Raw genomic sequence first — 15,352 nt, forward strand, 5'->3', positions numbered from 1 at the left:
ACGAGACCGCCATTGGTAGAAACTTTCTTACCCGGGCGTTCAAGAAACATTTCAATTTCTGCCTGAATTAACTATCAAATCAGTACAAGACCGTATTGCAGGAAGTGCCGAACACCAGAGCAACTGCAAGAAACCTGATTGAACAGCTGAAGCACACCCGGAGATGAGAGTCGCTGATGAACTTTCTACCCCCTTCCATGGAAATTGTCGCCCAGCTTCAAGTTTCACCGACATTTGCCGAGACGAACTGCTAACCATCGTGTGTTCCCGCTCCATGTAGTTTGAATTCAACGATAACTGTAAACAATCGCAACCGACGAGCGTGGGTTATTTAGTATATTATATCATATGATTTTCCCCCTGTGTTACACTATCACATTGGATGAGTTTAGCATGAGTATGGATTTATAACGTTGCATCAGGAATTGTATTGCAATTTAGTTGTTGGCTATTTTTGAATTCCACAAAATGGACAATTCCCCGCGCCGTTATAATTGGAGTATTTGCGTTCGATTGACCAAGTATACCGATATATAGTCATCCTTTCAGTGATATGTTTTACTCAGATTTATTCAGTATTTTGCTTTTATACGATTTACATGAATACTGTTGAACTGTGTTGTATTTTTATGCAGTAGATCATTTAGTCCTGTAGAGGTCAGTGACACTGAGTGACCTTGGATACGGTAACTAAGCAAACTAGGTGAAGTCAGTTTTACTGTGTGTCCACGTTATTACGAGTTGTTAGTGACGGAACTAGTCCTGAACTATTTCATTTTATGTTCTCCATTGTTCCTATATTGTTCAGTGGATATATACTCCATTTGACTGTTGCTATAGAGACGAATAGCATTGAATATCTGAGACATATCAGCTGCTATAGGAATTATTATGACATTGTGTGATTTACTATGTGCTCATTGATGACAGTGTCAAATAACGAATAAACAACACGTCCTGACTTCTCGGGGCTTTTGGTCAATGTATTTGATGTGTCCTTGCATGTTATATTTTTTTAATTATTATCATTAGGATTACAGCGCCCTCTATGGTCGCAACTGTTCTCAAGTCCAGACAACAGAATTATACCGAATCAAGGAAGTACGACGATAAAGCTTATTGTTTATTTAAATCATATTTGTTTGCACAGTCTGGAGTGTAACAATTATATTTATGTTAATTTCTAAATTACATTACAGTGTGGTTTATATTTGATCAAGTCAATTTAAAGTACATGGGTCTGACAATAATGCACAATAATAGCCAGCCAGCCACACAGGAGCACTCAATAGAATCCAGTCTCACCTGTCCAACTGTTCCATTTACATAATTGTCAATTGCATTAGATTTCTCAGCTCTCTTTACTCCTTTCTTAAAATGCATTCCAAGTACTTTGGGATGTTGACGTAACCACCTAGCAACAGAATATAGAAAAACTTTCTTCAAGTCAATGCATTCCAAGTATTTTGGGATGTTGACGTAACCAACTAGCAACAAAATATAGAAAGTTTTTTTACAGTAGGTAGTTGATAGTTAAAGTTAAATTACCAGTTATTAGCTTTATCACCAGCTAGTCTAGTACAATGGATACGTGACTGTTGTCCAGCACCCATACCAATAACTTGACCATCTCTAGCATAACATACTGAGTTTGACTGTGTATACTTCAATGCAATACTAGCAACTATCAGATCACGTACAGCTGCCTCAGGAAGCTTGAAAAAAATATGATAAAAATGAATTACAGCAATCGTATCAACTATCACATCGCAGGACAGACTCAAAATTGATTCCAATAGACTATTTTTCTCTGAGGTTACCGTAAAAGCTCAATCAATTCGGCCACTCAAATAGTTCGGCCACCTATTTTTCAGTTACCTGTGATACACACTTCGAACCCAGTTTTAAAACGTTGAAAAATTATTCAAACAAATCGACCACTTCGGAAACATATTTTCTACATTTATTCAATCATTTGGCCCACCCCCAAAAATATTTATTTTTACATGGCCGAATTGATTGAGTTTTTACGGTACCTGTTATGTGTGAAATCAACCATAAACACAGGACAAACAAGCAGCCTCGTGGCTGAGAGAGCTCCGCTGTTAGCAATGCACATTTCAATTAAAGAACTGAAGACATGAAAATGAGCAAATCTGAGAGGTTCATCAAAGGTATGTACACATTGTAGTATCAAAGAAATCTGACTTGTGGGTTTTAACAAGACGAAAATATCACTTTTTACCAAAAATGACAAAAATATTCATCAAAATTTGAGAATTAAAGATATCATCACAAAATGAACAAATCTAAGAGGGGCCTGCCCAAGGTACAGATACACCAAGTATCTAAGCAATAAGAAGTGTAGTTTTCAAGAAGAAGTCAAATAAGTAAAAAGTTGACACGGACGACGACGGACAATCACGCATATGATGAGCTCCGCTAACAAAGGTCAAGTGATGTCAACACTTCATGTGAGAACACAGCAGACATTCAATAATCATACTGTGTTGTTTAGATTTCACAATATTTTCATCAGTACATCCTCTTATCTGATATGACAAGTCATTGATGCAGAAGGATTTTTTCTGATGACGTGCTAACATGTCACTGAATCAAAAAACAAATTTGGTAAAATGAAATTTACATTTTATGAACAAAATAAGTGTAAAAATCATAGCAAAGCAGGGAACACATAACATTTTAGTTTTTGCCTTCAGAAGTCACTAACAGCCATTCATTTTTTCACAGTACTTTGTTACCATGCAGTCAACAAGCTGACCCAACTGAATTTATTCTTTTTTAATTTAAGATTTCTACAAAATCAGTTTTGTTAGAAGGTACACATCTATACTTACATCTTTGTTCTTGCTCACAATATTTGTGAACATATTTTTATCAATAATAGCATCATTTCTTTTCTGTTCCATTTGTAATCCAAACAATGTTCTAGTTTCCATGGTTACTGGGTTGTAATCAGGATCCATCTATAATTACACAAAATCAAATCTGCACATAACCAACCTACCTAAAGTATGTATCACTGGATAGCTATAGCCAACCTACCTAAAGTATGTATCACTGGATAGCTATAGCCAACCTACCTAATGTATGTATCACTGGATAGCTATAGCCAACCTACCTAAAGTATGTATCACTGGATAGCTATAGCCAACCTACCTAAAGTATGTATCACTGGATAGCTATAGCCAACCTACCTAAAGTATGTATCACTGGATAGCTATAGCCAACCTACCTAAAGTATGTATCACTGGATAGCTATAGCCAACATACCTAAAGTATGTATCACTGGATAGCTATAGACAACATACCTAAAGTATGTATCACTGGATAGCTATAGCCAACATACCTAAAGTATGTATCACTGGATAGCTATAGCCAACATACCTAAAGTATGTATCACTGGATAGCTATAGCCAACCTACCTAAAGTATGTATCACTGGATAGCTATAGCCAACCTATCTAAAGTATGTATCACTGGATAGCTATAGCCAACCTACCTAAAGTATGTATCACTGGATAGCTATAGCCAACCTACCTAAAGTATGTATCACTGGGTAGCTATAGCCAACCTACCTACAGTATGTATCACTGGATAGCTATAGCCAACCTACCTAAAGTATGTATCACTGGATAGCTATAGCCAACATACCTAAAGTATGCATCACTGGATAGCTATAGCCAACCTACCTAAAGTATGTATCACTGGATAGCTATAGCCAACATACCTAAAGTATGTATCACTGGATAGCTATAGCCAACATACCTAAAGTATGCATCACTGGATAGCTATAGCCAACCTACCTAAAGTATGTATCACTGGATAGCTATAGCCAACATACCTAAAGTATGTATCACTGGATAGCTATAGCCAACCTACCTAAAGTATGTATCACTGGGTAGCTATAGCCAACATACCTAAAGTATGTATCACTGGATAGCTATAGCCAACATACCTAAAGTATGTATCACTGGATAGCTATAGCCAACCTATCTAAAGTATGTATCACTGGATAGCTATAGCCAACCTACCTAAAGTATGTATCACTGGATAGCTATAGCCAACCTACCTACAGTATGTATCACTGGATAGCTATAGCCAACATACCTAAAGTATGTATCACTGGATAGCTATAGCCAACCTACCTAAAGTATGTATCACTGGGTAGCTATAGCCAACCTACCTAATGTATGTATCACTGGATAGCTATAGCCAACCTACCTAAAGTATGTATCACTGGATAGCTATAGCCAACCTACCTAAAGTATGTATCACTGGATAGCTATAGCCAACATACCTAAAGTATGTATCACTGGATAGCTATAGCCAACCTATCTAAAGTATGTATCACTGGATAGCTATAGCCAACATACCTAAAGTATGTATCACTGGATAGCTATAGCCAACCAATCTAAAGTATGTATCACTGGATAGCTATAGCCAACCTACCTAAAGTATGTATCACTGGATAGCTATAGCCAACGTACCTACAGTATGTATCACTGGATAGCTATAGCCAACATACCTAAAGTATGTATCACTGGATAGCTATAGCCAACCTACCTAAAGTATGTATCACTGGGTAGCTATAGCCAACCTACCTAATGTATGTATCACTGGATAGCTATAGCCAACCTACCTAAAGTATGTATCACTGGATAGCTATAGCCAACCTACCTAAAGTATGTATCACTGGATAGCTATAGCCAACCTACCTAAAGTATGTATCACTGGATAGCTATAGCCAACATACCTAAAGTATGTATCACTGGATAGCTATAGCCAACCTATCTAAAGTATGTATCACTGGATAGCTATAGCCAACCTACCTAAAGTATGTATCACTGGGTAGCTATAGCCAACATACCTAAAGTATGTATCACTGGATAGCTATAGCCAACCTATCTAAAGTATGTATCACTGGATAGCTATAGCCAACCTACCTAAAGTATGTATCACTGGATAGCTATAGCCAACATACCTAAAGTATGTATCACTGGATAGCTATAGCCAACCTATCTAAAGTATGTATCACTGGATAGCTATAGCCAACCTACCTAAAGTATGTATCACTGGGTAGCTATAGCCAACATACCTAAAGTATGTATCACTGGATAGCTATAGCCAACCTATCTAAAGTATGTATCACTGGATAGCTATAGCCAACCTACCTAAAGTATGTATCACTGGATAGCTATAGCCAACATACCTAAAGTATGTATCACTGGATAGCTATAGCCAACCTATCTAAAGTATGTATCACTGGATAGCTATAGCCAACCTACCTAAAGTATGTATCACTGGATAGCTATAGCCAACATACCTAAAGTATGTATCACTGGATAGCTATAGCCAACCTATCTAAAGTATGTATCACTGGATAGCTATAGCCAACCTACCTAAAGTATGTATCACTGGATAGCTATAGCCAACATACCTAAAGTATGTATCACTGTATAGCTATAGCCAACATACCTAAAGTATGTATCACTGGATAGCTATAGCCAACCTACCTAAAGTATGTATCACTGGATAGCTATAGCCAACCTACCTAAAGTATGTATCACTAGATAGCTATAGCCAACCTACCTAAAGTATGTATCACTGGATAGCTATAGCCAACCTACCTACAGTATGTATCACTGGATAGCTATAGCCAACCTATCTAAAATATGTATCACTGGATAGCTATAGTCAACCTATCTAAAGTATGTATCACTGGATAGCTATACCCAACCTACCTAAAGTATGTATCACTGGATAGCTATAGCCAACCTACCTAAAGTATGTATCACTGGATAGCTATAGCCAACCTACCTAAAGTATGTATCACTGGATAGCTATAGCCAACCTATCTAAAGTATGTATCACTGGATAGCTATAGCCAACCTACCTAAAGTATGTATCACTGGATAGCTATAGCCAACCTACCTAAAGTATGTATCACTGGATAGCTATAGCCAGCCTACCTAAAGTATGTATCACTGGATAGCTATAGACAACCTACCTAAAGTATGTATCACTGGATAGCTATAGCCAACCTACCTAAAGTATGTATCACTGGATAGCTATAGCCAACCTACCTAAAGTATGTATTACTGGATAGCTATAGCCAACATACCTAAAGTATGTATCACTGGATAGCTATAGCCAACCTATCTAAAGTATGTATCACTGGATAGCTATAGCCAACATACCTAAAGTATGTATCACTGGATAGCTATAGCCAACCTACCTAAAGTATGTATCACTGGATAGCTATAGCCAACATACCTAAAGTATGTATCACTGGATAGCTATAGCCAACCTACCTAAAGTATGTATCACTGGATAGCTATAGCCAACATACCTAAAGCATGTATCACTGGATAGCTATAGCCAACCTACCTAAAGTATGTATCACTGGATAGCTATAGCCAACATACCTAAAGCATGTATCACTGGATAGCTATAGCCAACCTACCTACAGTATGTATCACTGGATAGCTATAGCCAACATACCTAAAGTATGTATCACTGGATAGCTATAGCCAACATACCTAAAGTATGTATCACTGGATAGCTATAGCCAACATACCTAAAGTATGTATCACTGGGTAGCTATAGCCAACCTACCTAAAGTATGTATCACTGGATAGCTATAGCCAACCTACCTAAAGTATGTATCACTGGGTAGCTATAGCCAACATACCTAAAGTATGTATCACTGGATAGCTATAGCCAACCTACCTAAAGTATGTATCACTGGATAGCTATAGCCAACCTACCTAAAATATGTATCACTGGATAGCTATAGCCAACCTACCTAAAGTATGTATCACTGGATAGCTATAGCCAACATACCTAAAGTATGTATCACTGGATAGCTATAGCCAACATACCTAAAGTATGTATCACTGGATAGCTATAGCCAACATACCTAAAGTATGTATCACTGGGTAGCTATAGCCAACATACCTAAAGTATGTATCACTGGATAGCTATAGCCAACCTACCTAAAGTATGTATCACTGGATAGCTATAGCCAACCTACCTAAAATATGTATCACTGGATAGCTATAGCCAACATACCTAAAGTATGTATCACTGGATAGCTATAGCCAACATACCTAAAGTATGTATCACTGGATAGCTATAGCCAACATACCTAAAGTATGTATCACTGGGTAGCTATAGCCAACCTACCTAATGTATGTATCACTGGATAGCTATAGCCAACCTACCTAAAGTATGTATCACTGGATAGCTATAGCCAACCTACCTAAAGTATGTATCACTGGATAGCTATAGCCAACCTACCTAAAGTATGTATCACTGGATAGCTATAGCCAACATACCTAAAGTATGTATCACTGGATAGCTATAGCCAACCTATCTAAAGTATGTATCACTGGATAGCTATAGCCAACCTACCTAAAGTATGTATCACTGGGTAGCTATAGCCAACATACCTAAAGTATGTATCACTGGATAGCTATAGCCAACCTATCTAAAGTATGTATCACTGGATAGCTATAGCCAACCTACCTAAAGTATGTATCACTGGATAGCTATAGCCAACATACCTAAAGTATGTATCACTGGATAGCTATAGCCAACCTATCTAAAGTATGTATCACTGGATAGCTATAGCCAACCTACCTAAAGTATGTATCACTGGATAGCTATAGCCAACCTACCTAAAGTATGTATCACTGGATAGCTATAGCCAACCTACCTAATGTATGTATCACTGGATAGCTATAGCCAACCTACCTAAAGTATGTATCACTGGATAGCTATAGCCAACCTACCTAAAGTATGTATCACTGGATAGCTATAGCCAACATACCTAAAGTATGTATCACTGGATAGCTATAGCCAACCTATCTAAAGTATGTATCACTGGATAGCTATAGCCAACATACCTAAAGTATGTATCACTGGATACCTATAGCCAACCAATCTAAAGTATGTATCACTGGATAGCTATAGCCAACCTACCTAAAGTATGTATCACTGGATAGCTATAGCCAACCTACCTACAGTATGTATCACTGGATAGCTATAGCCAACATACCTAAAGTATGTATCACTGGATAGCTATAGCCAACCTACCTAAAGTATGTATCACTGGGTAGCTATAGCCAACCTACCTAATGTATGTATCACTGGATAGCTATAGCCAACCTACCTAAAGTATGTATCACTGGATAGCTATAGCCAACCTACCTAAAGTATGTATCACTGGATAGCTATAGCCAACCTACCTAAAGTATGTATCACTGGATAGCTATAGCCAACATACCTAAAGTATGTATCACTGGATAGCTATAGCCAACCTATCTAAAGTATGTATCACTGGATAGCTATAGCCAACCTACCTAAAGTATGTATCACTGGGTAGCTATAGCCAACATACCTAAAGTATGTATCACTGGATAGCTATAGCCAACCTATCTAAAGTATGTATCACTGGATAGCTATAGCCAACCTACCTAAAGTATGTATCACTGGATAGCTATAGCCAACATACCTAAAGTATGTATCACTGGATAGCTATAGCCAACCTATCTAAAGTATGTATCACTGGATAGCTATAGCCAACCTACCTAAAGTATGTATCACTGGATAGCTATAGCCAACATACCTAAAGTATGTATCACTGGATAGCTATAGCCAACCTATCTAAAGTATGTATCACTGGATAGCTATAGCCAACCTACCTAAAGTATGTATCACTGGATAGCTATAGCCAACATACCTAAAGTATGTATCACTGTATAGCTATAGCCAACATACCTAAAGTATGTATCACTGGATAGCTATAGCCAACCTACCTAAAGTATGTATCACTGGATAGCTATAGCCAACCTACCTAAAGTATGTATCACTAGATAGCTATAGCCAACCTACCTAAAGTATGTATCACTGGATAGCTATAGCCAACCTACCTACAGTATGTATCACTGGATAGCTATAGCCAACCTATCTAAAATATGTATCACTGGATAGCTATAGTCAACCTATCTAAAGTATGTATCACTGGATAGCTATAGCCAACCTACCTAAAGTATGTATCACTGGATAGCTATAGCCAACCTACCTAAAGTATGTATCACTGGATAGCTATAGCCAACCTACCTAAAGTATGTATCACTGGATAGCTATAGCCAACCTATCTAAAGTATGTATCACTGGATAGCTATAGCCAACCTACCTAAAGTATGTATCACTGGATAGCTATAGCCAACCTACCTAAAGTATGTATCACTGGATAGCTATAGCCAGCCTACCTAAAGTATGTATCACTGGATAGCTATAGACAACCTACCTAAAGTATGTATCACTGGATAGCTATAGCCAACCTACCTAAAGTATGTATCACTGGATAGCTATAGCCAACCTACCTAAAGTATGTATTACTGGATAGCTATAGCCAACATACCTAAAGTATGTATCACTGGATAGCTATAGCCAACCTATCTAAAGTATGTATCACTGGATAGCTATAGCCAACATACCTAAAGTATGTATCACTGGATAGCTATAGCCAACCTACCTAAAGTATGTATCACTGGATAGCTATAGCCAACATACCTAAAGTATGTATCACTGGATAGCTATAGCCAACCTACCTAAAGTATGTATCACTGGATAGCTATAGCCAACATACCTAAAGCATGTATCACTGGATAGCTATAGCCAACCTACCTAAAGTATGTATCACTGGATAGCTATAGCCAACATACCTAAAGCATGTATCACTGGATAGCTATAGCCAACCTACCTACAGTATGTATCACTGGATAGCTATAGCCAACATACCTAAAGTATGTATCACTGGATAGCTATAGCCAACATACCTAAAGTATGTATCACTGGATAGCTATAGCCAACATACCTAAAGTATGTATCACTGGGTAGCTATAGCCAACCTACCTACAGTATGTATCACTGGGTAGCTATAGCCAACCTACCTAAAGTATGTATCACTGGGTAGCTATAGCCAACATACCTAAAGTATGTATCACTGGATAGCTATAGCCAACCTACCTAAAGTATGTATCACTGGATAGCTATAGCCAACCTACCTAAAATATGTATCACTGGATAGCTATAGCCAACCTACCTAAAGTATGTATCACTGGATAGCTATAGCCAACATACCTAAAGTATGTATCACTGGATAGCTATAGCCAACATACCTAAAGTATGTATCACTGGATAGCTATAGCCAACATACCTAAAGTATGTATCACTGGATAGCTATAGCCAACCTACCTAAAGTATGTATCACTGGATAGCTATAGCCAACCTACCTAAAATATGTATCACTGGATAGCTATAGCCAACATACCTAAAGTATGTATCACTGGATAGCTATAGCCAACATACCTAAAGTATGTATCACTGGATAGCTATAGCCAACATACCTAAAGTATGTATCACTGGATAGCTATAGCCAACCTACCTAAAGTATGTATCACTGGATAGCTATAGCCAACATACCTAAAGTATGTATCACTGGGTAGCTATAGCCAACCTACCTACAGTATGTATCACTGGATAGCTATAACCAACATACCTAAAGTATGTATCACTGGATAGCTATAGCCAACATACCTAAAGTATGTATCACTGGATAGCTATAGCCAACATACCTAAAGTATGTATCACTGGATAGCTATAGCCAACATAACTAAAGTATGTATCACTGGATAGCTATAGCCAACATACCTAAAGTATGTATCACTGGATAGCTATAGCCAACATACCTAAAGTATGTATCACTGGATAGCTATAGCCAACATACCTAAAGTATGTATCACTGGATAGCTATAGCCAACATACCTAAAGTATGTATCACTGGATAGCTATAGCCAACATACCTAAAGTATGTATCACTGGATAGCTATAGCCAACCTACCTAAAGTATGTATCACTGGATAGCTATAGCCAACATACCTAAAGTATGTATCACTGGATAGCTATAGCCAACCTACCTAAAGTATGTATCACTGGATAGCTATAGCCAACCTACCTAAAGTATGTATCACTGGATAGCTATAGCCAACCTACCTAAAGTATGTATCACTGGATAGCTATAGCCAACCTACCTAAAGTATGTATCACTGGATAGCTATAGCCAACATACCTAAAGTATGTATCACTGGATAGCTATAGCCAACCTACCTAAAGTATGTATCACTGGATAGCTATAGCCAACCTACCTAAAGTATGTATCACTGGATAGCTATAGCCAACCTACCTAAAGTATGTATCACTGGATAGCTATAGCCAACCTACCTAAAGTATGTATCACTGGATAGCTATAGCCAACATACCTAAAGTATGTATCACTGGATAGCTATAGCCAACCTACCTAAAGTATGTATCACTGGATAGCTATAGCCAACATACCTAAAAGTATGTATCACTGGATAGCTATAGCCAACCTACCTAAAGTATGTATCACTGGATAGCTATAGCCAACCTACCTAAAGTATGTATCACTGGATAGCTATAGCCAACATACCTAAAGTATGTATCACTGGATAGCTATAGCCAACCTACCTAAAGTATGTATCACTGGATAGCTATAGCCAACATACCTAAAGTATGTATCACTGGATAGCTATAGCCAACATACCTAAAGTATGTATCACTGGATAGCTATAGCCAACATACCTAAAGTATGTATCACTGGATAGCTATAGCCAACATACCTAAAGTATGTATCACTGGATACCTATAGCCAACATACCTAAAAGTATGTATCACTGGATAGCTATAGCCAACATATCTAAAGTATGTATCACTGGATAGCTATAGGCAACCTGCCTAAAGTATGTATCACTGGATAGCTATAGCCAACATACCTAAAGTATGTATCACTGGATAGCTATAGCCAACATACCTAAAGTATGTATCATTGGATAGCAGTGTTCTCCCTAGGAATTTAAACCACTGTGGCGGCCTAATTTGCATATCATTTACATAATAATAGAAATTGACCAAAGCACATTTACACCCACACAATAAACAACATATATTTTCAAAAACAAAGTGGCAGATATTTATTTGCTTTACACAGTGTTATAAAACACTTTTATTTTGGGCATTTTTGTAATATTAATGAGCTCCGTCACAGTGCAAATTTTTTTTTTTTCACAACTTAGAAGAGTTTGAATTTAAAAATTAAACATTCTCGATATGCAAATGCTGCAGACTAAAAAGAAACAAATAAATTGTAAAAGGTTAAATGAAACTCAACTGAAACGTTTCAGCCAGGATTATGTTCAAGACTTTCATGACCACATAATTATTTGGCGGATTGCTGGTTATTATTCCGACCATCAGCTTCTACAACGTTTACATTTACAGTAAATGAACGAAGAAATAACACTTCCAAACAATCATCAAAGTTACGACGTGACATAACTTACTTCGCGATGTTATACACCGGTTATACCAATAATTTCTCTTACTCAGTCATGATGCCATGCAAAAATTAAATACTTCTTTTTTTATATGAAAAAAACGTAAAATTTGAACTAGTTTTATCGAGAGAAATTATTTTTGATCACTCGATCACCGCCATGATAGCTGTGACGCGTTAGTTGACCGCATGTGTCCTTTGACCCGGTGGGTCAAAAACGCCATTAACCAATCAGAATGCCGCATGGTAATGCCGGTAGAACCCGAAGTTTTCCGAATGATCGTGATCATAAAAAATTACATTGCGGAAGTAAAGCGATGTCGTAGCACGATGTGTTGGTATGAATTTCAGATGAAAACTGCATGATGGTTTTCGAAAAAGGTGATTAGCAATTTTTGAAAGGTAAAAGAAGTCTTGAAAGAAGATTTTTTACATGATTCACGATGATAACAGTTCAAATGTATTTCACCCAATCACGCAATAAACACGTTTTTTTTCTTGAGTAGCGTAAACTGATCGTGAACTCCGCTTTGCCCATGTTACATCGGGGTGGAATTGATTTTGAATGAATTTTAGCAATCAATCTAAAGACTGCATCTATTGTCAGACAATATTTACTTACAAAGAGGTGCTAATTTTACAAAATTGACTTGTATTGTTTAAAGCCGATACCACATCGCACGACTATGTCTATTGTTTACAAATTATTATCCACGGCTGGCAGGATGCTTGTCGGTCGGTACGTAAGTATAATAACAATATGACAATAGTCGGACGCGTTTCCGTGGTGGTCGCTAATTTTGAGTGCCGGTCGGGCCGACCAGCGTGACGAGATCCCCAATGAAAAAAGCACTGTGGCGGTCTTGCTAATCACCGTGGCGGTGTCAGACCGGTGTGGCGGCAAATCGAAGCACTGTGGCGGGACCGCCACGCTGTTTACATCCTGGGGAGAACACTGGATAGCTATAGCCAACCTACCTAAAGTATGTATCACTGGATAGCTATAGCCAACATACCTAAAGTATGTATCACTGGATAGCTATAGCCAACCTACTTAAAGTATGTATCACTGGATAGCTATAGCCAACCTACCTAAAGTATGTATCACTGGATAGCTATAGACAACATACCTAAAGTATGTATCACTGGATAGCTATAGCCAACCTACCTAAAGTATGTATCACTGGATAGCTATAGCCAACATACCTAAAGTATGTATCACTGGATAGCTATAGCCAACCTACCTAAAGTATGTATCACTGGATAGCTATAGCCAACCTACCTAAAGTATGTATCACTGGATAGCTATAGCCAACCTACCTAAAGTATGTATCACTGGATAGCTATAGCCAACCTACCTAAAGTATGTATCACTGGATAGCTATAGCCAACCTACCTAAAGTATGTATCACTGGATAGCTATAGCCAACCTATCTAAAGTATGTATCACTGGATAGCTATAGCCAACCTACCTAATGTATCACTGGATAGCTATAGCCAACATACCTAAAGTATGTATTACTGGATAGCTATAGCCAACATACCTAAAGTATGTATCACTGGATAGCTATAGCCAATCTACCTAAAGTATGTATCACTGGATAGCTATAGCCAACCTATCTAAAGTATGTATCACTGGATAGCTATAGCCAACCTACCTAATGTATCACTGGATAGCTATAGCCAACATACCTAAAGTATGTATTACTGGATAGCTATAGCCAACATACCTAAAGTATGTATCACTGGATAGCTATAGCCAACCTATCTAAAGTATGTATCACTGGATAGCTATAGCCAACATACCTAAAGTATGTATCATTGGATAGCTATAGCCAACCTACCTAAAGTATGTATCACTGGATAGCTATAGCCAACCTACCTAAAGTATGTATCACTGGATAGCTATAGCCAACATACCTAAAGTATGTATCACTGGATAGCTATAGCCAACATACCTAAAGTATGTATCACTGGATAGCTATAGCCAGCCTACCTAAAGTATGTATCACTGGATAGCTATAGCCAGCCTACCTAAAGTATGTATCACTGGATAGCTATAGCCAACCTACCTAAAGTATGTATCACTGGATAGCTATAGCCAACATACCTAAAGTATGTATCACTGGATAGCTATAGCCAACATACCTAAAGTATGTATCACTGGATAGCTATAGCCAGCCTACCTAAAGTATGTATCACTGGATAGCTATAGCCAACCTACCTAAAGTATGTATCACTGGATAGCTATAGCCAACCTACCTAAAGTATGTAATACTGGATAGCTATAGCCAACATACCTAAAGTATGTATCACTGGATAGCTATAGCCAACATACCTAAAGTATGTATCACTGGATAGCTATAGCCAACCTACCTAAAGTATGTATCACTGGATAGCTATAGCCAACCTACCTAAAGTATGTATCACTGGATAGCTATAGCCAACCTATCTAAAGTATGTATCGCTGGATAGCTATAGCCAACCTATCTAAAATATGTATCACTGGATAGCTATAGCCAACCTATCTAAAATTTGTATCACTGGATAGCTATAGCTAACATACCTAAAGTATGTATCACTGGATAGCTATAGCCAACCTACCTAAAGTATGTATCACTCGATAGCTATAGCCAACGTACCTAAAGTATGTATCACTGGATAGCTATAGCCAACCTACCTTGAGTACACAATAGTTACCACCTTTCTTCTTTGATAGTATTTGTAATGCTTCATCATCATATCCAGGTGCAATGACGCCATCAGATACCTGTATACAAATATAATGAAACCGTAGTAGTATTGCCAATATTGTGTGCACATAATATGTAATGACAGACTTGCTCCTTGAACACACCAATCATCTCGCCCGATACATAGATGAGTAACCAATCATATCACCCGATAC

The 15,352-nt window shown here is 37.8% G+C and overlaps 1 protein-coding gene across 3 annotated transcripts in view; it reads right to left on the reverse strand.

Annotated features, from left to right (window-relative positions):
* LOC102804390 (bifunctional purine biosynthesis protein ATIC-like) overlaps window positions 1-15,352 on the reverse strand; it is a 57,270-nt gene that overhangs the window by 24,787 nt on the left and 17,131 nt on the right. For 2 of the 3 annotated variants that reach the window (XM_085494586.1, XM_085494584.1), the window contains exons 11-14: window positions 15,125-15,214; window positions 2,859-2,987; window positions 1,549-1,715; window positions 1,306-1,414 (exon numbers count right to left, since the gene is read on the reverse strand). In XM_085494586.1, coding sequence (XP_085350712.1) covers window positions 1,306-1,414; window positions 1,549-1,715; window positions 2,859-2,987; window positions 15,125-15,214 — 495 coding nt within the window. Of the gene's footprint in view, window positions 1-36; window positions 298-1,305; window positions 1,415-1,548; window positions 1,716-2,858; window positions 2,988-15,124; window positions 15,215-15,352 lie in introns of those variants that run through there. The other variant, XM_085494585.1, reaches the window with a different exon arrangement.

The sequence above is a fragment of the Saccoglossus kowalevskii genome, chromosome 20 (assembly GCF_978046115.1).
Source record: "Saccoglossus kowalevskii chromosome 20, keSacKowa6.1, whole genome shotgun sequence".
In the NCBI taxonomy this organism is placed as follows: domain Eukaryota; kingdom Metazoa; phylum Hemichordata; class Enteropneusta; family Harrimaniidae; genus Saccoglossus; species Saccoglossus kowalevskii.